Below are 23,722 nucleotides of genomic sequence, written 5' to 3'. Positions count from 1 at the left end.
GGTAAATTCTGTGTTGAAGCCAAAGGTAGAAGTCCCCCATACTATAAGACTTCCATTCCTCTCTTGACATTACAAATACATTTGATACCAAATAATATTCAATCACATGTTTCTTGAACATTTATATGAAAGAACCCATCCACAAAATAAATATGCTGTGAAATGAATCAGAATTGTTTTCTTAACAGTAATTACACGAGACATTTAAATCCTTAGACTGCACTCCTTGTTCCAGGAACTTTATGACATGATTAACTTTCATAAAAACAGATCTGCCGTAAGCAGAGTTTTGAAGACATCTGTATCTAAAAGGATGACATTTCTCCTGCATTCCCTCCTCCAGAAGTCCCACTATTATTGTTCCCTTAGGCATGATACATTAAGCTAAGAAAATATTCCTTACAGTTTAATAACATAAAAAACCCCTTCTAATCAACGACTTACCTTTAAGAGAGCCAAGGCTACATGGAAGATTATGTTCATACCCTGAAAATAAGAAGAAAAAGACTTTGATCAGTCTCAGCACATAAATCTCTCTTCTCTATGACTTATCACTATGTAGCATCACAACTAGATACCGCAAATCTCTAGGCAATGCCTCTCTTTTCCCTGCTACACTTCAACGTTCATCATTAAAGCCCCAAAGGTGCAGTTTCCAAACTCCTGGCTGGGGAAGACGACAGCTCTTTGGAGCTTTTGGCAGCTCACTGTTCAATTTGTCAGGTGCTACAGGTATGACAGGATATCCCTCTGTCATTTCAGTACCTGACATGAACAGTGCAGAATATTGTAATCAAGAAAATGTAATAAATATTCTATTTCGTAGGATTTTTGCCAAGTAACTGAGCTTAGCTATTAATCGTGTACAACCTTTCATGCTTAAACTGTACAAAACCTAAAATAAAGAAACCACCCACAAATACAAAATACACCTTTTTTCTGACATCAGCCAAAAATCAAAACTGTTTCATAGATAAGCAAATTAATGTCTGTATCAAACAGTCTGCTTTCTGGTTTGCAAAAGCTGGCAATCCAAATGTACAAACCTTCATTCAGTGAATAATGCAATGACAATGTCAGATTATTTAAAAACCAAAGAAATTAAAAACCACTCCACTGACTGACTACAGAGGGGTGAAAAAGACTACAATTCCACTCATGGTTTATATGAAAATATGAAATACTATTCCTCCGCTTTTATTCAACTTCTTTTGATTTTGACAATGAAGGCCTTGAGACTTTCCCAGAGGGAAGGGGAACACGTACCCTGGGTGAGGCTCCTTCAGAGCAGCCTCACTGAAACCGCTCTTGGGGTCCCTGCTTGGAAAACCAGCCAGGGCAGCTTGGGCCCGAGGACACAAGGGGACAGCCTTGCTGGCAGTGCCTCTGCCAATGGAGGAGGCTCTCCTGCCTGCAGCCTACACATCTTGGTTATTTAAAATAACCGCTGGGCCTGTGCGAACCGCATGAAGTTCAACAAGGCCAAGTGCAAGGTCCTGCATGTGGGTCGGGGCAATCCCAAGCACAAATACAGGCTGGGTGGAGAATGGGTTGAGAGCAGCCCTGAGGAGAAGGACTTGGGGGTGATGGGTGACGAGAAGCTCACCATGAGTAGGCAACGTGCGCTTGCAGCCCAGAAAGCCAACCGTGTGCTGGGCTGCATCCCCAGCAGCGTGGCCAGCAGGGCGAGGGAGGGGATTCTGCCCCTCTGCTCCGCTCTCGGGAGACCCCCCTGCAGTGCTGCGTCCAGCTCTGGGGGCACCAACAGAAGAAGGACATGGAGCTGTTGGAGCGAGTCCAGAGGAGGCCACGAAGATGCTCAGAGGGCTGGAGCACCTCTGCTCTGGAGATAGGCTGAGAGAGTTGGGGCTGTTCAGCCTGGAGAAGAGAAGGCTCTGGGGAGACCTTCTAGCACCTTCCAGTACCTGAAGGGGCTACAGGAAAGCTGGAGAGGGACTTTTGACAAGGGCATGGAGTGATAGGATGAGGGGGAACGGTTTTAAACTGAAAGAGGGGAGATTTAGATGAGATATTAGGAAGAAATTCCTTACTGTCAGGGTGGTGAGACTCTGGCCCAGGTTGCCCAGAGAAGCTGTGGCTGCCCCCTCCCTGGCAGTGTTCAAGGCCAGGTTGGATGGGGCTTTGAGCAACCTGGTCTAGTGGAAGGTGTCCCTGCCTGTGGCAGGGGGTTGGAACTGGATGGTCTTTAAGGTCCCTTCCAGCCCAAACCAGTCTGTGATTCTAAGTTTATAAATAGCTTTGTGTTCATCCAAATATGAAAAATACCATATGCACGTCTCGTTTGCTGTATTATGTACTTTGGGTTCAGACTGTTCTCCTAGATTATATTTTACAAATCTTCTTGCCTGCTTGTTTAATGGCGTGATAAATCTTTTCTTACAATGTCTTTCAGAGCTGACATCTAAAAACGTCTCAACAGATTTGCACCCAAGTAATACAGTCACTGCAATACATATTGTTGTGGGATAACAACACATCTTTTCATAAGGGAACCTTCTCCAAGAAATTTCTGCTTCTGCAATTTTGTATTTTTCCAAGCTTCTTCCTGAAAGCCTGAGACCATATTTCTATAAAAAATAGCTTTTATAAAAATCTGCAGAGACTCTTCAGAGGTTTTCTTGGGAAGAAAGTGTATTTTTTTACATGGATAAGTATGATGCCTTGAAGGGATTCTATCATTAATGAGTCTTGGAAAGGCTACGACATTAGACATAATGAATATTGCAACACTCCATGAGTTACTTTGCCATTCGATGCATAATCATTATGATAACAAACTGATTTTTTCCACTAGAGGTCACAATTGTAGCAGGACTGAACCATGCTTCATTAACAGGAAACTCTTCTTCCAAACAAATATTTCAAGTACAACAACAGTTATTTTGCTTTTTATACTTCTTTTGAATAGAAAAAACATCTGGCTGGGAATTTCAGTCCTGCCACTGATAATACTGGAGCACCAGCAGCAGTAAGTTCAGGTCATAGTCCTCTCAGTTTTATTCCAAACATCAGTCTGAAGCCAACAGTCATTCCACACAGTCACGACATTAACAACTTTTATTTCCCAACAGAGAGGATTTGATAAGAACACACAACCTATAAATGAGAGGCGTAACTACAAGCCATCACAAACACCGTGTTTTTGTCTTCACTGACTGACTGATCAGGTTTTGTTATTTTATGAGTAGGAATATCATATCTAATTGTTGGATTACTGAGGAATTCGTTTCCTCTGTATTTTCTGGCACTACCAAAAAAAAACCAAAGAGAAAACCAAACCAGTTTTCATTTATTTTCTAAATCATTTTTTTGTGATCTGCCCGAAACTCACATTGTTGCTTAATTCAAACTAATCAAACTCTCTCCTGGTACTTATACGGTCACTCTCCACGTGGATAGCAAATGCAGCAGAAATAGGTTTCCTTGAGAATCCCCAACTCTTTTTCCAGTCCCTCCAGGCAAGGGGCAGCTCACAGACTCCCTCACGTTACTTGAGATAACCCGTTCAACGCACAAGCACCCTAAAATCAGAACACCAAAAGGACTCAAAACCTTCGTGTACAGCTGTCCTGAGCGGCACTCCGCTACTCCTGGCAAAAGAAAACGATGTGCACCTCCCTCTTTCCTCAAAGGCAGAGGTTACTCCCGAACCAAGGCAGTATTTGAGACCTGAGGCATCAATTGCTGCAGTTTCAGGATGAAACTTGAACCAGCTTGGACTTGCTGGAGCTGACGGACTAATAGAGCCCTTGACAGCTGAGCGAACTGGAGGTGGCATCTGGCAATCTACAGTAAGGCTTCTACTCGTGTTTGGATTTACAGCAAGATGCTTCAGATTTCACATGCGGTGCCTTACCCACCCATTCTAACAACCCATTTTATAACCACCCATCTACATACTTGAGTTATTTTTTTCCTAATGCATGCCAGACTATTCTGACATAGCCAAGTTTAATGATGATGATCATGAAAAAGAAGGCTCAAGCTCATTTTTCCACAACCTCTTATTTAAAATCCTACTTCATTTACCATGCACTGATTTATAAGATTCAGCTTAAACTTCTCCATCTATTTTAGAAGGACCAAAAATACCAACGTGCACCAGACATATAAATCATTGCTAGCAATATCCCTCCAGCAATTCTATAATGGAAACATGAAAGTACATACAAATCATCCACAGGGGGAAAGAGAAGGGAGCCCATATTAAATAAGCTTTGGATAATTACTTTTTAAAACCAAAGGTCGTATGTTTAACTAGGCATTTGGAAATAAACGCTTTAATATCATGCAGATCTCATCTTAATATTTAAAAAATTTTCAAAAGTGAAAGTTGTGCATAATTACCTAAACACTTGTGGTTTTTAATATACAACAATCAAAACTAAAAATATACACTATAACTAAACAAGAAGCGTTAGAAGAGCACATGAATGGTTAGGGGGCTCTCATCATGTCCTATTGCTTCTCTATTATGTGGCCACTCTCTTGTTTTTCAGCCTGAGAGGCTTTGTTGCTCCTGAGTAAAGGAAGGAGGAGTGTGCAGCCTGCACAGCTCGAAGACATCAAGCCCACAGGCAAAGATCCCAGAAAGGAGGCATGTGGATACCCTCCTCCAAGGAGCTTTTAACTCCTCTTTTGCAGAAGGCCGGCAGTTTCTATGACAGCCTTAGAGCCTTATCTGCCTAGTTAAGCATCTGCACAGTATCTTCTTTTTTCCAACAGGTGTTATTTAAGAACCCTCTTAAGCTTGTGTAGAGGCCTAGAGCATTGTAACAGATCTCATTAAGCTCGGAAGTTTTGGAGAAGGAACAAGCCCATCTCAAAGCAGACAACTCTTGACTATCCTGCAGCCAAGACAGTCAGATAAGGGTCAGGAAAGGGAAAATTGTGGAGTTTGTGCTATCGTATGGCCTCCTTATGGCTCATGCCGACTGCCACACTGACCGTTCTCTGCCTTACAAGCCTTCCATAGGACAGCACTTACTCCAGAAGAGCACAGTTTTGCAGAAGAACCCTTCGTACCTCCTGGGAAGATAGTGCTGGGATGAACACTCGCCATCCTGCAGGTCCCATTTAACTCATTCAGATTGTCCTTATAGAAGCATTCACTTACTTGAGTTACATGTCAAAAGACCATAATTTCCAACAGAGATTGCAGGTAACATTCTCATCGGCAGAAGAGCGAAACTACATCTCATAAGACTGTAAAAATGAAACACTTCAACTGGAAATGATACATGTGCACTGAAGATAAGGCTGGCTTAAAATAAATGGAAACCTTATCATGTTAACTCTCTTCTAGTGAGTGATTTTCACAGTCCCTTAACTCCTTCTGAGGCCAAGATTCCCCCTGCAGATCAAAGAACTCTTTGAGGAGGCCTCACTTTGAGTCCCTCTGCACTTTGAAACAAGATGACTTTTGAAAAGGCCTGAAAAGAAGACTGGGAATAAAGAACAAGCAGAGAATGGTAAAGATCTGATTTTGTAGGATCCAGCTTGTATTCAATGAGATCTCCATGACAGAAAGGATGATCACGGCTTCCTTTAGAAGGGAGGAGTCCTATCTATCTATTTGAGACAGAAAATCTACCCAGAGACCAGAAAAAAAAGGAGTTAAGGGGGCAACAAACTAACGCTTGCCACCGGCAAAGCTCAGCAGCATAGTGCAGAGCTGGCAGAAGAGTTAGGCCAAAGGATTTAATCCTGTAGTATCTGGACAACATTGGCCTAGGGGATCACTTTGGAATTCACCTCCTGTTTTAAAGCTTTTCTTCAATGACAGATGCCTTGTGAGAAGGTAGGCTACATTAAATACTAGCATCTTTCCCTCTCCAATCCAGACCACTTGACAGACCTTCCTCTGGTTACATGGCAACGCCCTCTGCATCATTTTCACAAATAAAAAGAAGTTAATGTCTTCAAAAATATATGGAAAATTCATTTAATATTAGTGTCCTTATCTGTGGATAAGGACCTAGATATTCATGACATGTAGGAGGAAACTGTGAAGATACTGAGACAATACCCTCTGAAGTTCAGCACCAGGTAAAGAAGATATACATGACACTCAACGAGCACCTCCTTAAGGTCTGAGAAGTCTCAAGATTCACATGACATGCCATCAGGAGAACCAGTTAATCTGTTCCAGCTTTCTAACAACTGATTTTTCCTTTTTTTAAAGAGAGATTAGCTATTCAACTGAAGTTAATTTGACATTGTCTCGTAATTCCAACGCGTTTCATAATTATGTGTTCAGTTGCACACTCTTTCAAAGGAGCTACAGAGGGTAATTGGGGTTACAAACTCTAGAGGAGAATTAAAATTCTATTTATGTTTTGGATTGCTTCCAGCAAAACATGTGTTTGGCAACTCTAATATGTTGAGAGCACACAATAAACTTTAGGAATGTCACAAATGTATTTATTTTGCTGACAACATAAATATATGGTCTGAAGCTCAAATTTCCCTTTGTAAGTAACGCAGACCGAGCACGCTCTGCAGGGATATGCATGTTAATTAACGTCTTTTACTCAGATGCAGTTTGTATAGCTTGTACGTTTACTCTAGTCCAAGGACAAGACAACTAAGGAAAAGAAAGGTTAATTCTCATTCAAATAAGGCACAACATAAAATAGCAAGCTTTGTATAAGCAACAGATACGGATTTCTTACTAAACAGTTATATTTGAGAGAAAAAAGGAAAAAATAAATTGCATAGAGATCTTACTGCTAATGTATGAGGTATAGTCGACTTCTTAGTCTGGGCTTCCCCCGTGACTCCATACACATTGCCTACTACAGTAACTCACAACAGGACATGCTATAACACAAGAAAGAAGAAAAGAAAATACAGAAAGCTCCATCCTGACGCTATGAATAATACCCAAACCCAATCAAAACCAGCTGACTGATTGGATAAGCAGGTATCAGGGAGATGGTAAACATGGCACCATGGGAGTCAGTATTTATTGTGCCACTTTTCTGTGTTTTGCAGCATGAAAAGGCACACAATAAATACTACCAGGCAACCATGAACCTGTATTAGGATGACTTCGAATGAAATTGTGTTTGTCTGGTTGCTTTTGATATAAATTAATGGGATTTAGGAGTGCTGGTGAATATTTACGCGTTTTGGGTGATTTTCACGTGATTTACTGCTGAGATCTTGCTATGGCTGAATGAAGGTGAAGAGCGCTATGAGATTAGCACTTCTTTCTCTCCAGCTTCTGTGACTGTTTTGAAAGAACAAAAATTACAGCCACAGAATTTTAAGTCATTTCCACATATTAAATACCTCCCTGACATCTGATATTTCTGCAGTGGCATGTTCCTAATTCCCAGGCAGCTGGTAACAGGCCGGCAACATGCTTTCTCCATTTGCTTGACCAAGCCATACACTAACATTACTTTTCTGGTTTTCAGAGGTTTAAATTACAAGGTTGTTAGACATTCCTTTCCCTCTTTCCAAACCTGATTAATATGGGGACAAGGAAGGGGGCCTGAATCCACACTAGGCATCAAGGGCCTTACCCACATACACACAACGAGGACAGAAAAAGAGGCCTCGTATCTCTGTAGATAAGATAGGTCCTCCCGCTCTCCTATGGAAACAGGGAATGGTTGTTAGAAATGCTCAGAGGAGCAGCAATCTTCTAGACCCCAATCTTCTTGAGAGGAGATGATGAGGAGTTCAGAACATCTCTTGACAGAGAGACCTCTTTTTTAAAAACAGTCCCCAAACCAGCTTAGCTTCCTGGATTTGTTCACGGAATATCGCTCTCCCATTTGTGATACTTTCCTTCAGTTATTTCTGAAGCAGTTTTAAGGACTGCCAAGACCACGTAGAATATGCTGCTGTTCAAATACAGCAGATGGCACTGGTGTGAAGTAAGCGTTATGGAAATTTACTGTATTCCTAGAAAAATCAACCAAGTGAACATCAACTAGTAAGTGGCTACAATATTTCAGTTGCAATGGGGAAAGTAATTCAGAGACATACTGTGACATGGCATTAGATGTCTCTTCCCTCCAGGCACAAACTAGGTCATTCAAATAGGTCCCTCATCTTCGGTAACTTTTCACCTGTATCTTAGGACATCTTCTGAAACAGCAGCAGCCTCAACATTTTAAGACCATAACATTTATCAACAGCACTGAAAAGGTACCTTCTGTTCACTTCAGTTATCTTGAATTGCAGATTGTTGTGAGACTCTTTTTTCTTTGCTCATGCTGAGTATTTCTCACCAGTCTTGTTATTTTTGGGATAAACAAGCTGCAGCTATGAATGGAAGATACATAAATTATGGATGCTTACAGGAACAGCTGAACAACACAGTGTAAAAAGTCATGTTAAACCCTGTGGCTCTCCAAGAACCTCTTGGAACTCGATTAAAATACTCTTCTCCTCAGTCCAAGCTTGAATTCTTATAAATTCTGTGTAGCTTTAGAAGTGAATAGAACGTTTTGTGTTCCCCTGAGCCTGGGGCAATACAGAACTCTGCATTACATACCTCCAGTATTTCTGCTGTTGATTGAAATGTTATATCCAAACACCTAATACTTCTTATCACTTTCAGTTTGAAAATAACTTAAAATTCTTTATCGTTACAATCTAAAAGTTTTAAACACATGTATACAAAAACTTTTAGAAGTTCCTCATCCATCAAACGCACAATCAAATACTACATCCCTTTTCCTTTCTTTTTACTTTAATTTCTGTTCTGGTACTGAAAAAACCCACAGTAGAACACAGTTGTAGCCATGAGATAAATTATGCTAAAATTACTTTTAGCCCAGATTTAAATAACTCATCTAAATACAAAAAAGCAAAACATCCAGGGCCAGAAAACCTGAGCTAACTCCATTGCAGACCTCAAGATTTTCCAACAAAAAAGATTATAATGGCTGACACGTCAACAGATGCTTGAATGCAGCAAACCAGCATTACCATCGGACACGTATGTTCAAATTCTAGTCTTCCATCTGGAGTCTGAGACAACCTATTCTCTTTCTTCTTAAATGAATTAAAAGTTAGCAGTCTTGGGAAGAAATCCTTTCCAGTCTCTTTGCATGAAACAGCAGTTGCTGATGAAGACTTCAGAAAGAGACAACTCTCTAGCAGGGATGATGCAAAGAGCAATGGACACGAGGAAAGACATGGTCCAAATGCCAAAGTCTCATCGCCTATACTCGTAAGAAGGAAAACACACACATCCCCAGCCTTTTCCAACTCACGTGTATGACACTGACTTCACTTTTGGAAATAGAACTGAAATAACGCAGGCAGTTTCAGCACAGATCTATACCTACTCAGAATTTAAGTCTTTATTAGCTTTTAATATGGCATTACTAAAAGAGATTTTCTTTCTAGCAAGCCCAGTCTGCTGTTTTGTAAGATTTATGAAAACATTCTGAACTGGAAGGGTTAACGAATTCAGACAATGTGTCAATAACAGGTAATTCTGAACAGTTCAGTTTTTCTTCCCCTATAGATCTACAGAACATAAACAACCATACGCAATATTTTATTCCATTCACACTTCATCTGAGTGTAGATTTACAGAGGAAGTGGGCTTGTTCCTGACTCAATTCCTGAGGAAGTTTAATAAATCAAAATGCTAATCTGTTCTTTCTCAACTCTGTTGAAGGCATCACAGAAGTATCTGACAGTGACAAATAAAAAATAGCAGGCAGATACCAAAATTATGGTATCTACTACTCAGTTAGTACTAACACGCAGAGACGACTGGTCTTAGCGTCTGAGCGATACCATACGGCGCAGTTTTTCCTGGCACATCCATTCTTCAGCAAGACACGCATAAGGCAGAAATCAAATCTGCAGCACCAAGAGTTATAATTCTTCTAAGGTTTTCATTATTTCATTACGAAGCAGTGCTCCCAGGAACCACACCTACACAACACGGTGCCACATTTTTACTATCACTAGGTGCTCATTTACCAGCACCAAGTCACACACATTTGAAACGACTTTTAAAAACACCCATCTGTCTTCATTATCACAGATAGTTCCTCAAAACTGATTAGACAAGTTATTTTATACTGAGTTCTGAAAGCAATAGTTGATAAATAAAGGGCAAGGAATGACAGTATCTAGCTTTCAATTCTCACTTCTCCCCCTGTGCTGGTGTGTGGTCCTGTGAAAGGTAGTTTCACTTCTTCGTTATTAGCTATATTAAGAAACATTAAGTTATTTCATATTCAAAATTGATAGATAACCATTTGCATCCCTTTCTATTCAGTCTCGATCACAGAACGGCACCTTAATAGTCAAACTATTAAGTTTTGTAACAAGACTATGTAATTACTGACACTAAAATATACAAATATCTGTACGGGTCCAGAAAAGGCAGCATGTAGTAGGGTTTTTTATATACACCTTAAAAGGAGAGAAGCCGAATCCTTAAGTATTTTATATCCCCAAGAACTGCACATAAAAACAGCCAGATTGACTTAAAATGGAGGTTACCAACAGTATCTCAAAATTCTAGGTTAATAATGGAGTAACAGCTTGAGCACTGAACCTCCTTTAGTTTTGGCACTACTGTATATATTACACCCAGTTAAAGTCTCTTCTTTTTCATGCAGAAAAAATAATGAAAATTTTTTAAATGCTCATAAATTGTCTGCCAGCTGGTTGGGTTTTTTCCTCTTCTAAATGCCTACTTAAGGTCACTTATTTAGTGCTTTTAAAACACGTTTTAAAAATTCATTTTAAACTGTAAATTTTAAAATGTAAAATGAAGTTAAATATCAACTCCTTGATATTCTACAGTATAACCCAGGTGCAACTGCTGCACTGAGGAAAGCCCTATCTAAGCGACATGTGCTTTACCAAGATGAGTTGCTATTTCTGAGCATGACTTGAAATAAATAATTTAAAATGGAACAAAAAGAGAGAGCAAAACAGAGCGGCCTCACAACGTGTTCAATAACAGAATGTCATATTGACAGAGAAGACTGACAAGTCCAAATACAACTCTGAATTTCGTCAACAAAGTTGTTCTTCGCTGCAAACAGAACCAGCAAAAGGAGAGGAGACAAATGAAGCAGTTGAAACAGGCAGCTAAAAGGAACGTTGTAGAAGGATCTTCAGCTGAAGCTAACATGTTAAAATTTATCTCCACAGCCAGGCTCAAAAACACGCAGTTTGCTTTAATCACATGAAAACTTTCAACTGGATCAAGAGGTTTGGGTTTTCATTATAGGCAGTCAAAGTATTAAGCCTTACAACATACCACGGCACTGTGGAGTACCTCCCCACAAGCCTGAAATTTCTTCAAGTTTCTGTCATAGGAAAGGCAAATAATTCAAAAACCATTTAATGTCTAGGTGAGGGTGGGTGAGAGATTCTCTCCTACAGTTATTGAGGCAATATTCTAAGGTGACTGGAAATTTGGGTAATTTGGGCGTTGAATCACATCCTCAACAGCCTGAAGACAGCTTAAAAATAAAAAAGGTCAGAGGAAGACAACAGGATGAAAGAACTCAATCACACAGAGGCCACAGCAAGTCCTAAATTCGTATAAATTTAAATAAAATTGTTCTTTCTATCAAGTCATATTTAACATCAGAATGATGACAAGACCTCAGCTGTAATGGCACACACTGTGACGGGATTTTTAAAATTTCTCAATAAAACTTAATTCCCACCTTAAATTCAATTAATTTTTCATAGGCTTCCACAACCCTGGACATGCTCCTGCCCAGGAGGTCCACTCCCCAGCTGGAGTGCTACTGTTCCACCACGTATGCAAGGGAAGGAGATGGGTCTCCCTGGCTAGCTGTGAAACTACAGGATTTCCAACAGATATTTTTCCTCTCTGGATTGAGAGTTAAACAATATCTATAAGGACCCATTTCACTCTTCCAGCCACAGTCAAGAACTAAAAAGACAAATCCCATCCAAAAACTCTTGGCTGACACAAATTGTTCAACCATAATTCAAATATTTCCATGGGGACCAGAGAAGCTCCCTTGGAATGACTAGTTGGCAGCACCCGTTCGGCAATGGTTTTAACTGTTTTTCTTCCCCTAATATTTTTCTTTCATAAAAGAGTTGCATAGGATGTAAACATTTTGTCAACGACAGACAGGACAGGGCTGTGGAGAAAGCACAGTCAGGAAGGAAGTTGAAGGCTATTTAAAATTCATCTGTATCTATGACAAATTAATGAGAAGGCTGGAAGCTTGTTTTTAAAAACACAAGACAGTTCACTTCAAAGACTCCTTGATTTTTTGAGGATTTTTTTTTGCAGAAGAGCACGTTCCACTGTTAGCAGCTGTAACCGTTTTTTCTCCTTCCAGTTGCTGGAATTACAGGCATGCTGTTTGTCCAGAGATAAAGTAAAGAACAATTTAATGCAGATAAAAGATTATTTTTTGACTGCTGCCTTACTCCTTCTGGAGGTTGCTGGGACAGACAGCTTCACAATGTGATTTCAGTCCTCCATTAAGGAATGGTTTCTTTCTCATTCCGTCTACAGCTGTACGCCTTCAGATTTTACTTTCCTTCTACGATAAGGGTCAACTAGATTTTTATTTTAATATGATTTTAATCTTCACTCCTCCCACAAGTTCTCAGAAGTGCCTGTTACTTTAGACTGGTTGACTCATGAATCTCAGGAGCAGTTTGCTGATAGTCTACGCTGGTGCCCCAGTATGTTGTCTACACACTGCCCCACTGTTTCTCAAGATGTCTGTATGTATCTTCTCACTTCAAATCGATTTTCTTACCATTTCTGGTTTATTTTTAGCTGTTGTAAAAGAGGCTCCTTTAGCTTTATGTGATTACCCTCCACAAACGCTAACAAGTTTCCCTTTCTCTAGCAGACTCTAGTGTTGCACTCTCTCACTTTCTTCTTGGCTTCTTTCACCTTCTTTCCCAGAGTAATTCCTTCAGACATGCTGAGATAAACAGAGTCAGAGGTGAGATGAATGCAAATGTTTTAAGAGTTGTTTCTTTTTTCATTCTAGATATTAAATCTATATTAACCATGACTAAAAGACTTCTTCAGCATATTTTATCATCAAGCTTAATATAATCAAAAGTGCAGGAGCTTCAGACAGGATGTAACTATGCTGCTATCACAATAATCACCACTACGGAATGATGTTCTATACTTCTTGACAGATGTTCTCTTAAAATGGTCATTTCTGAGTGCAGCTCTACATTGAGATCAGAATGAAGTGACAAACTGAACTGACAAAGAATCATCAAATCCACAGCAGAAGCTCACTGAGAAAATTAACTCACTAACAGTTCAGAAGTGATCAAGGGATTGTGTTCATCTACTGCACGACCAAAGAAGAGGGCACAGATCAGAAAAACTAGCAACATTTCTGCTTTTTCTATTTGCTTACTTAAAATGATCAAGCCATTGTGAAAGAAATAGAGCTCCAATATTTACATGGAAATGAGAAATCACTTCACCATTACCACCTTCCGCACTCACTTGGATACCTGGCAGTATTAACCTACCTCTGTTTGATAGCCGAGCACAAATATGCAGAAGAAGCGATACTCTTAAGGAAAAAAATATTGAGCTATGGAGCAGTGGACTATATCTGTTTAATAATTTACGCTATCAAGGCATGTGCAGCAAGCCTGAAAATTCACAAGTAAAATACTCCACAATAAAAATTAACAGAATGAACTAGAGTCAACAGTGTTTCATATTCTTGAAGCCCTTAGCATTTAAGTTCTCAAATTTATTTATTTTTTTTTTTTAATGTTTGTGACCCGTTTAAATCAGAGAAGAAATCAGTGGCAGGTTCAAAACCAGGTTTAATTCCACGGATGCCCTGACCTCCCGGTGACAAAAGGAAGTACTAGTATTTTACCAAAACGAACATTCCAGACTATCAATCTATCCTGCCTGTTTTTTTTAAAGGAAGTGCAGATCTATCTACAATACAGACACATACCAACCATTTTGTATCTGGAGGAATGCGTTCCTTAGTCCGAATAGTAGGGTAAAAACCAAAAGGAAAGAGCTTCATTCAACCCTGCTGTTTGGCAGTTCTCACTATTTCATAGAAAAAAACAGAATCACAGACTGGTTTGGGTTGGAAGGGACCTTAAAGACCATCCAGTTCCACCCCCCCTGCCACGGGCAGGGACACCTTCCACCAGACCAGTTGGTCAAAGTCCCATCCAACCTGGCCTTTGTTTAATATGAAGCCATCAAAGCAACATGCAATACCCTTATTGTCTCTGAGTTCTCCAAATCAGACAATTTGGAGAGCTCTCCCTCTAAAAGCCTGTTAGGCTTTTACTACTAGGTATCTTCAAGAAATTAGAATTCCTAACTTTGAATAAATTATTTAAGAAATTAAATGAAGAACAGATGTGTGCATCAGATATTCTTAATTAGCTCCCTTAGCAAAGAATGAGGCAATCCACAATTCTAATTTTAAAACCAAACCAGCGTTTCACTGAACATCTTCTCTTCAATATAACCATGGTTTCTACATAATTTAGTTACACGCATTTTGAAATTACACGGTAAATGACTCCAACAAAATGAAACAAAAAAGAAGAAACATTAGTGGGGTGGAGGAAGGGCTTTCTGATTCAAGTGTTTTTTACCTCACAAAGCAGTAAGTCAATGATGTGGAAGACCATGCAGAGTGGAAACTTGGCAGTAAAAAGAGTGAGGAACCACTGGGATGCATACATATGAGCTTCCAGATTGAGGTCCGAGAAATGGCTATGCAAGTCTGGTAACTGCTCCTGGAGTAAAGGAAAAAATAAATGCTTCAGTATTACTCATTAATCCGAGTCCTTCATCTACCCTGCCAGTAAGTACCAGGTTGCTAAACACTGAAAAACACAACAAAGGGAAATCCTGGTTTCTTTGGAACAATGGAAATATGTTTCTTCATAAATTTCAGTGCCCATGGTTACAGTTTTTAGTAAGATCCACTGTGGATTCTATCACAATATCAAATAATATACTGAGATTATACTGAGAAATTACAAAATCTTCAACAGTCGAAAGGCAGAGTGGTTGTGAAACCTACATCATGCACAGTGCATATTTTTAAGTTATTCCTTTGCTGTGTCTTGCTACAAATACTTCTGCTATAAAAACCAAAGGGTACTAGAACAAGGAGATCACCTTGCAGAGCTTGAAAGCAACAAAGCACACAACTCCATCAGACAGCTTCTCTGACCAGGAGCATAGATCAGCAACACAAAATAAGCGCTGATAATCCTGCTGTACCCTGATGATACATTGATATTCAGTTAATAAAGTAAAAATCTTTGTTAGCAGATGTAAATATTGAGAAGACCATATGCCAAAGTTAAATATCAAATTCATTAGTATGCAATTCTACTCCATCAAGTAGGAAATATGCACAATTTGACATCTAAAAAAAAGATCATTTAATTAACTATGGTCTGTTTTGTTTGGTTTTAATGTATCCCACAGAGGTATATATGGGCATTTGTGGTAACTGACTCCAGCAGCTAGCTTTCACTACACTAACAGAAGTGCAGGTCAAAGCTCAATGGACCGTTAGTAACTCCTTATTAGTCAGAACAACAATATTTAAAACTTGCAGCCGTTTATTTATGTTAAATTGCTCCGAGTATGAAACAACTTCGCTGAAAAAAGAGCAACGTCTTGAAAACACAGTAACATCTACAAAATGACCTACACTTGATCTGTATTTCATAAGCATCAGGATGCCCTGATTTGCTTGACCTCTTAACCATCAACATAATTCATAGAAAGTAGGACACTGATGGTGGCAGCCCAAAAGATACTTTGGCCTTAATAGAACAGAGACATTCTCTCTAAGCAACACCACAGAACAGGGGGGAGAGAGAGTAAGCAAAAGGAGAGAAAAAAAAAACAACAGATACTTACTCTGCTTGGATACAAAGATTAGCAGCAAGATTGGCATATGAAAGACAAAAGAAATTGGAGATAAATCTGACTCACAATGTTTGGATCTAGATATTAAACTTCCCTGCTTTGGTTCTACCCCACCTCAAACACGAGAGGGTTTTTATTGTCCAGTAGCTTATGGAAGCAAAGCATTAACCTCTTCTTCATGCCAGTATTTCCATTTATGAAAGTAGAAGAATTTGTTACCCTGGCCCCACCTGCATTAACTTCTCCAGCTGGAAAAATTTGCAATGGAGATCTTCGAAGTTATTTCTGTAGAGGTCCCTCAAGCCATAGTCATACATTATTTTCACAAATACACAGAACGCCTGCTCCTCCGGCATCTGTTTGGAGAAACACACAAACATCATTTTAAAAACTGAGCTGAGGCTGGAAATTCCTTACACAAACACACACACTTAAACACCTTCAGCATGATGAATTCAGAACCAGGGATATATTAAAATTTTCAGGAAAGCACTCAATGTAGAATTAAACAATTAAAATCTCAAAGAGACTACTCTGATGAGCACCTTCATTTGGCTCTGTAAGACCTTCTCTGAAGAAATTGTAGGATCATATCACAGGTTCATGTAAGTATAAATCCTACAGCAGCACAACTGCCATCAGTATTGTTTCTGCCAAATAGATATGGGAACAACCAGTACACACCTCTCAGCTACAGAACAACAATTTAAAAAAAGAAAATAAAAAAAATTATGACAGTGATTTCTACTGAGAGAGACTTGGTTAAAAGGGTAAAATTCAGGAGAACTAAGGTATAACCAACCCTTAGTAAGAATAATGCTTATCTACTTTTATCCAAACCCCAGGACATCAAACCCTCTGAAGTCAGGTTTCCCACGATGAATAAGGAAATAACAAATTTTGCCTTCAGAACCTACTTGTGAGCTCAGGAGGGCTGATCCCATCTATTAACATCATGACTTTTTCAGAATCTCCATTAATCTCTATTTTATTTTGACCAAAATGTCTCATCCAGCAGAGTTTTAGAAGGCAATACTAAAGGACAAGCTGTGTGAGCCACTCTAAAGTTACATTTGGTGGCTTGAGCTCAGTGAACATCAAATTTCTGGGAAGCCCTGTGTCATCAAACCTCCACTGGTAAGACATCTCTCCCCCTTCCTCCGTGCCTTCAGGTAGCACAATAATAGTATAGGCACAAGCAGAGTCACTGCAGACCCCAAATCAGGTTTTCAACCACCTTTAAAAACAACCTTTCTTCTGCAGGTACCAGATTGTAACAAATTAAAACAACTATTGAGTATCAAGAATGACAACTCTTCACCTTTTAGTATATTCCCTCACTCAGCCTCTTGCCAACCCCTTACCAATACCAGCAACAGAGAAAAGCTCAGTATATTCTTCAAAGAGAATTTTAGTCTCTTGATATTTACTTCCAAGATTTCATCTTTTATGGTTCAGCCTATGATTATGGCCTGTCTCCAGGGCCATGGGCACACACTTTCATTTTCATTTTCAGACAGCACCTATGAAAGTAACTAGTTAGCACAAGGAACTGCCAGACCAGCTGCTCGCTACCTGTCCAGGCTAGACTCACCCAGGACAAGCTCTTAGGAATCTCACAGCTCTTGATCACAATTTTATCGGGATGGAATGATCCCCCCTGACAGCAGATAAAAGCCGCAGACAAAGTAAAGGGAAGAAATAGTTTCATCCTGACCAAAAGCCTTGAATCTGCTCTATAGTAAGAAGAATGCAAATTTGTGGTGTTTTTTTTTCTGTAAGGTAACAATTATTTCTAATAAAACGACAGCTGTTCATGCACAAGCACACCTACCTTGCATGCTCAATCAGACACACGTGCAGTGACAATCGTTCCTCCCCCGAGACAGGGAGAGGGAACATAGGTGAGTACCAGGCCAAAGTCATTTACAGGCAGAGGCCACCGAGTCCTCGCTCTCAGTGGATGGAAGTTCTCCAGTATTACCAACCCCAAGAGTTCAAAATCATAAATCAAGTTTTCATTTCTTATTTATTTTAAACAAAACTCATTTTTGGCACTTCCAGTCTGATTTTTAGCATTCAGATGTTTGCCCTTTATCGTCTTTTCCTTGGAATCACAAAAGCCAGAAATCTACCATTTTTTAAAATGAAATTTTAGTTTTTAACATAGCAATGACTCCAAGAGGCAGACAACAAGAAAAAAAATATTCAAGTACTGTGAGATTTACAGTAAAATGATTAGAGTTGGCAACACTGTCCCCCCTGTGATTAGAAGTTACTTGCTCACCTTTGATGGGAATTTCATCAAAGTAGCAAAATCACAAAAAGCCAGGATGGAGGTTCAGGCTACTCAACCATCCCTGAAACATATCTACACTGAAGAGAAAGGATATCCTGTCCCAGAAAAGAGGGAAAGGAAGGGGTCTAGAAATCCATGCAAAGATAGAAGAGTTAGAGAGGGTCTTACAAGCATTCACAGCATACAGATTGGTTGGAGAACTTGAGAAAAACAAGAGTTTGAGGACATCCTGGGAAGCTCCCAACTTACATGAGCTCATTGAGTCTGCTTCCCTTCCCCCCTTTTCTCTGATTATTTCAGTTTAATATCCTATTATGAAAGGAAATGTTATAAAGGGCAGATTAAAATGAGCGTAATTGGCATTTAGTATTCCCTGTGTACAGGGCAATTTCTTCTGAGTCCAGAAACATTAGAAACAGAGGTGATTCTCTAAAGTAATGACAGCATCCAGCTAAGTGAGAGGAGCTGAAGTATTAGTCAAATGTTAAGAATGAGACACCCACTCATTTCTAAACAACTCCGGCATTGGAAATGGCTTATTCTTCCAGTGAGACTTAAAAATCCTTCTGTGGGTAAAAAGTTAATTGCAAAATCACTGTTAGATTAGCTAATTTGCAGTGTATGTGGGATTGCATTAATGTGACTAATTCTGGTTTATCCTTAAAGAATCTAAAGCTTCCCTGTAGCACTGTCACTGTGTACAATGCTCTTTTAAGTCTTCCAGGAGTCATAGATCTCACTAGGAATTACAACTTCAATTAATCTGAATTTGAGTTCTAGATGCCTTAGGAAGCGGATGTGTGACATATATACCACCAATAGCTGACTCAAAACCACAATCCAAAATGGATTTCAACCGTGATTAATAATTTATTAATTAAAGCCTGGCAGAAAAAGCAGGCAAGAGGTTCAGTAAAGAGTTGCTGTTGGGGTTCTGGGTGGTTTATTCAGACATTCTTTACGATATCCACGCTACTTGAATCTGCTGCTTTTCTACTGATATATCAAAGTTAAAGCATCTTACAAATATAAAAACTGTGTATTTATCTATCTATCTCCATACATACAAGCACATGTGTATATATAGGAAGCAGCAGATCAAAGTTTGTACGGTTTTTGGTTACAGGCTAACCTATATCAAGGTTAAAATTCAGCTTTCACTCGAAAGACATTATAAAATGTCCCTAGGAGAAAAAGTCTCACTGAAAATTAATGAGATTGCTTGCTCCGGTTAGCTACTCTGAGAATATCCCCCAAAGTTAAATTCCCTGTGAATGCAAAGGGAGTTCACCTATGTGACAACTACATTAAAAGCAAATATTAATATGTAAAAAATCAGTTTCAGGTTTTGACACAGAAGTACTTGACAATTTAATGGATTTCTCCTAGATAAAGGAAATCTACATTCATAAAGATAGAAGCCATTAGTCGCTATTTGCCAAAAAGCTACAAGAGGAAAATGAACACAGACAAATAAACAACAGTAAATATCTGTCAAATAGCATGTTACAGTACTATCAATTTTAAAGCTGCTTTGGTTTCAGATATCAAAGCCTTCATTTTGCAATTAACTCACATGAAGAAGAAGCACAGCTGCAAGGAAAGACTGTCCCTGGCAATAGCCAATGTCTTCATCATAGACCGAATATGCCTAGAAAAAATAAAAGCCAACATATATTTAAAATGCACATGGGCATTATCAAGACGTGTTATAATCAATGAGCTATTCAGATACGTAATACTATGCAGGCTAAAATAATAAAGGGAGTGCAACCATAACCATTCTTGCACAGGCTTTCAGGGCACTTAAGGAAACATCTACAGGTCACCCTCAATCTTCCGTAGATTCCCTATTTGTAAATTTTTATTTTTATTTTTCAAACAGCATGAAAAGAGTTGGACGCAATTTCTCTTCACCTAAATCCAGGGTAATCCTGCTGAGGTCAGTAAGGATATAATTTTAACGATATAACAAATATGATATAAAAGTCAGGTTAGTTTGTGTTGTGGGGAGAGTGCTTGTTTGTTCTTAGAAAAACAAGTTCTGACATCAGGAAAGCACAGGACCTGAGGCTGGTTGTTAGAAAACCACCGAGAGCTACTCCAGCCTGAATTATTCCATGTCCTTGGAATGAACGAGACTCATTTTCCTACAGTATGACTGACATACTACTTCTTGCTTACTCTTAAAAAAAAGGAACTAAATTAACCAACCTTTCCTTCCCCCTTACTTTTCCAAGACAAGAAGACAGATACTGTTTTTAAAGAGATGTCAGAGGATGTTAAGAATTTGAGGCAACTTGAGAAAGTGGCAGCAGCAGCAGGCTTGACATCAGAGGGAAAGCCATCCTGAGAGAACAAGCAAGGTGCGACGGGTACAGCCAGGGAAAACAAATCACAAGGTCAGAGCTACGGGGAGGAACAAGCCACGTGAAGCAGAAAATCCGCTTTGCCCAAAAACCATTTATAGATGAGAACGTTTCGAGCTGGAACACCGTGCTTATCTTCTTTTTTTAAGTCTCCAGTGAAATCAAGTTGCAAATTCATTGAATGGAAGAGACTGAGAACGAACGATGTCAGGTATGCTGGGGAACCAAACCCACCGGGGTCTGTCGTACCATGTGTTAAAGGTGGCCAAGCTGCCTCTTCAAAAGGGAAGAAGAATTGTGACCCAAAGAGAGATGCGACTCCTTTCCAGCCAACACTATTAACATAATTGCAAACAATTTCTGCCAGAAACATTGAAATGGAAGCCAGAAAATGTTTAAAGTCTTTAATCCACTGTTCCTTTTCCGTTCTGATGGGCAAAAACTAAGAAAGAAATATTTATGAGGAATTCTGTATTGATTCCAGAAAAGATCTCTGTAAAGACCATAACCCGAGTATTCCTTTAAAGGTCACTGTTTATAAACAACTCATCCGTACATTTCCTAAAGCATTTGTAGCTTTGTGAAAAACTGAACTGTGACTTACAGCTCTTTGCCATCTGTCTGTATTGCTTACCATTCTTTTGAAGTATGTTACATGAGATTAGTTAGATTCTGAGTGAAAATAATCCCAATCCATTGCTCAGTTTCAGTGGTCAAGCAAATACAAGACGACTAGTCACATAAATTATTGAAAAAAAAATTAATGAAGCATTACAATCTGCTTACCAGTTTAAACCAGCTCTAGCCACAAAAGTAAAATATAAAAAAATAACTCCAGAAGTGTACAATAGCAGATACAAAAAGGATGCTCTCTTGGAAAAAGTTGATTTAAATTACTCTTTAGCTACTAAACACTGAATTAACAGAAATTACTTTCAACATTTAAATTAATATTGCATATGACTAATTAGAACCATCCAGTGGTTAAATCATCATCATCATGAGTCTTTATTTGTTTGTTCCCAAAATCTATCGGTTTATGGATGCCTAAGATTTTATTTCTGTAGCATTCCTAAAATATGTATTATTTCTGCCTTTGAAAGGCCAGCTCTGCCTAGAAACAGATATGCAGTATTACAAATCATAAATTTGATTTATGATTTCTTCATACTATATAACTACATTTTTACTTAACTTTAAAAAAAAAAATTCCAGGCTGAAAGATTAATAGCAAATTGTCAATGCGTGGGGGTTCTCTGTTGTGAGAAGTGTTATTAGCACAACAGCTAATAATTTGCTGGAAACAGCAATAAATTAATTCAAACAAGTTTGAAAGTAACTATTGAGAAACCAACACATTGGAACAAACAAACTGAGTCCAAAACCGACCTAGATTTAGAAGTAAATAAAGTGATCAGAAATAAAAATATACTCCTTTTGAGACTGTGAAAGAGTTGAAGTTATAGCAAAAGAGGGAAAACGGGGAGGGTGCAAAAATATCCTCACTCTGCATGTTAAATATAAAAATATGAAGGAAGACCAAGACATGTTCTCATAATCAACTTCCTAAACACAGTAAAACTAGTACTAAATCCGTTTCAAACACATCCAGAGCAGGAAGGCAAAGCCTCTACTTGGAAAATATATGATCAAGGTAGAGAAGTTGTATTTAAACTATAGCAGAAAATCCACGTGAACTTCCCTTGGGTCTGTTTTATGACAGAAGAATCACAGGGGTTGTCGTCCTGCTGGAACCATTTCTAACGGGATGTGCTGAAGGATCTGTCTCCAACTGAGATGAATGATAAATTAAAAGGAATAAAAAGACTAAAAATGTATTAAGAACAGACAATATTCACCCATAAAGCTTGGGTGGGGCAGAGTAAACTAGTAAACCATTAATTAGTTGATTAAATCAGAAGAACAGATGATAAATTTGAAACATTTCTTAAAATGTGATCCATAGCACTACAAATCAATAAATACTGGATAACTTGGTTAAAAAAAATATTTCAAATTAATTAGCGGACATAGATATACATAGGATATACAGGAGAAAAATGTCTGAGGGCCCCAGTAAAAGGATGTCATCATTAACAAATCTTTGAAGCAACCAACAACTATGGAAAAAAAAAAATTAACGGCTCAATCTGTTTGCTTTTTGAAATGAATTTCCACTAGGTCCTTCCCCAAAATCTGACCTTCACAAGCAGCTGTTATCAAGTACTGAGATCCTAACTTCAGTTCTGCACAAGAATTAGATCCAACCCAGAAAGATTCTGCTGTTAAGTCAAAGCGTCATAATCCTGGCAACTCCAGATTTATTTTTTAATGATTTCATTGTATTTGCCCATAGCAAAGAGATTTTTGAAACTCTATGCATATTGCCTTGACAATTCTACTTTTTTAGTTTTAAGTAGCCTATGGGACTTGATATTGCTGCAATATGATGTAATTAACCAAAACAGCCTCAAAAATAATGATACTGCCTACAGATACCACCATAATATCGTATTACTGACAAAAGATCTAAGATTAATTATTTAAGATTTACCGTTTTAAGGGACTGAGAAGCATTAACTTTTGTCTTTCCACGTGAAATATGAAAACAAAGCAAAATCCCAAATCCCCTTATTCCCACTGCAGTCATTGCAACTTTGTAATTTCAAGAGAATGGGATTTTTCCCTATGACAACCTGCCACAATAGTGCAGTCTTTTAAGTTATTATTTTCTTAAGCTCTTGGGGAATTCTTCAATCACAATACTCCAGTTAACTGAGATTTTAAATATTCTCTGTCTTATAAATGGGACTTAATGAAGATTCTGACTTGAAGTCTACTTCCATTCGTTTTAACTAAATGAAGATCTCCCTCACAGAATTAAAATGTCTTTTTAATAGTGATCTCTCTTCTGAAGAGAACTACTATGCAGTTATTAGTACAACACCATTAGAAAGTGAATACTTTGAAAGCAACAGAGTCTCCTCAAATGAAGTCACTGACAGAGAACCACCTGCATGTTGGGAAAGTGAGTGAAGAACACAGAGATGGACAGAAATTCTTCTCTAAAATAATTAATGGAGGAAAATCTCCCAAGATCAGAATCTTTTGTAGGCAGAAAAATTC

At 38.7% G+C, this 23,722-nt stretch overlaps 1 protein-coding gene across 9 annotated transcripts in view; it reads right to left on the bottom strand.

Moving 5' to 3' along the window:
- Nucleotides 1-23,722, bottom strand: part of RABGAP1L (RAB GTPase activating protein 1 like) — a 257,691-nt gene that overhangs the window by 87,010 nt on the left and 146,959 nt on the right. For 8 of the 9 annotated variants that reach the window (XM_068417064.1, XM_068417065.1, XM_068417063.1 and 5 more), the window contains 4 exons: nt 19,804-19,878; nt 16,159-16,284; nt 14,632-14,775; nt 445-486 (listed from right to left, as the gene is read on the bottom strand). In XM_068417064.1, coding sequence (XP_068273165.1) covers nt 445-486; nt 14,632-14,775; nt 16,159-16,284; nt 19,804-19,878 — 387 coding nt within the window. Of the gene's footprint in view, nt 1-444; nt 487-14,631; nt 14,776-16,158; nt 16,285-18,476; nt 18,537-19,803; nt 19,879-23,722 lie in introns of those variants that run through there. The other variant, XM_068417071.1, reaches the window with a different exon arrangement.

The sequence above is a fragment of the Nyctibius grandis genome, chromosome 21 (genome assembly GCF_013368605.1).
Source record: "Nyctibius grandis isolate bNycGra1 chromosome 21, bNycGra1.pri, whole genome shotgun sequence".
In the NCBI taxonomy this organism is placed as follows: Eukaryota; Metazoa; Chordata; class Aves; order Nyctibiiformes; family Nyctibiidae; genus Nyctibius; species Nyctibius grandis.
Note: the sequence above shows the minus strand (reverse complement) of the source record. Positions and strands in the feature narration are given on the sequence as shown.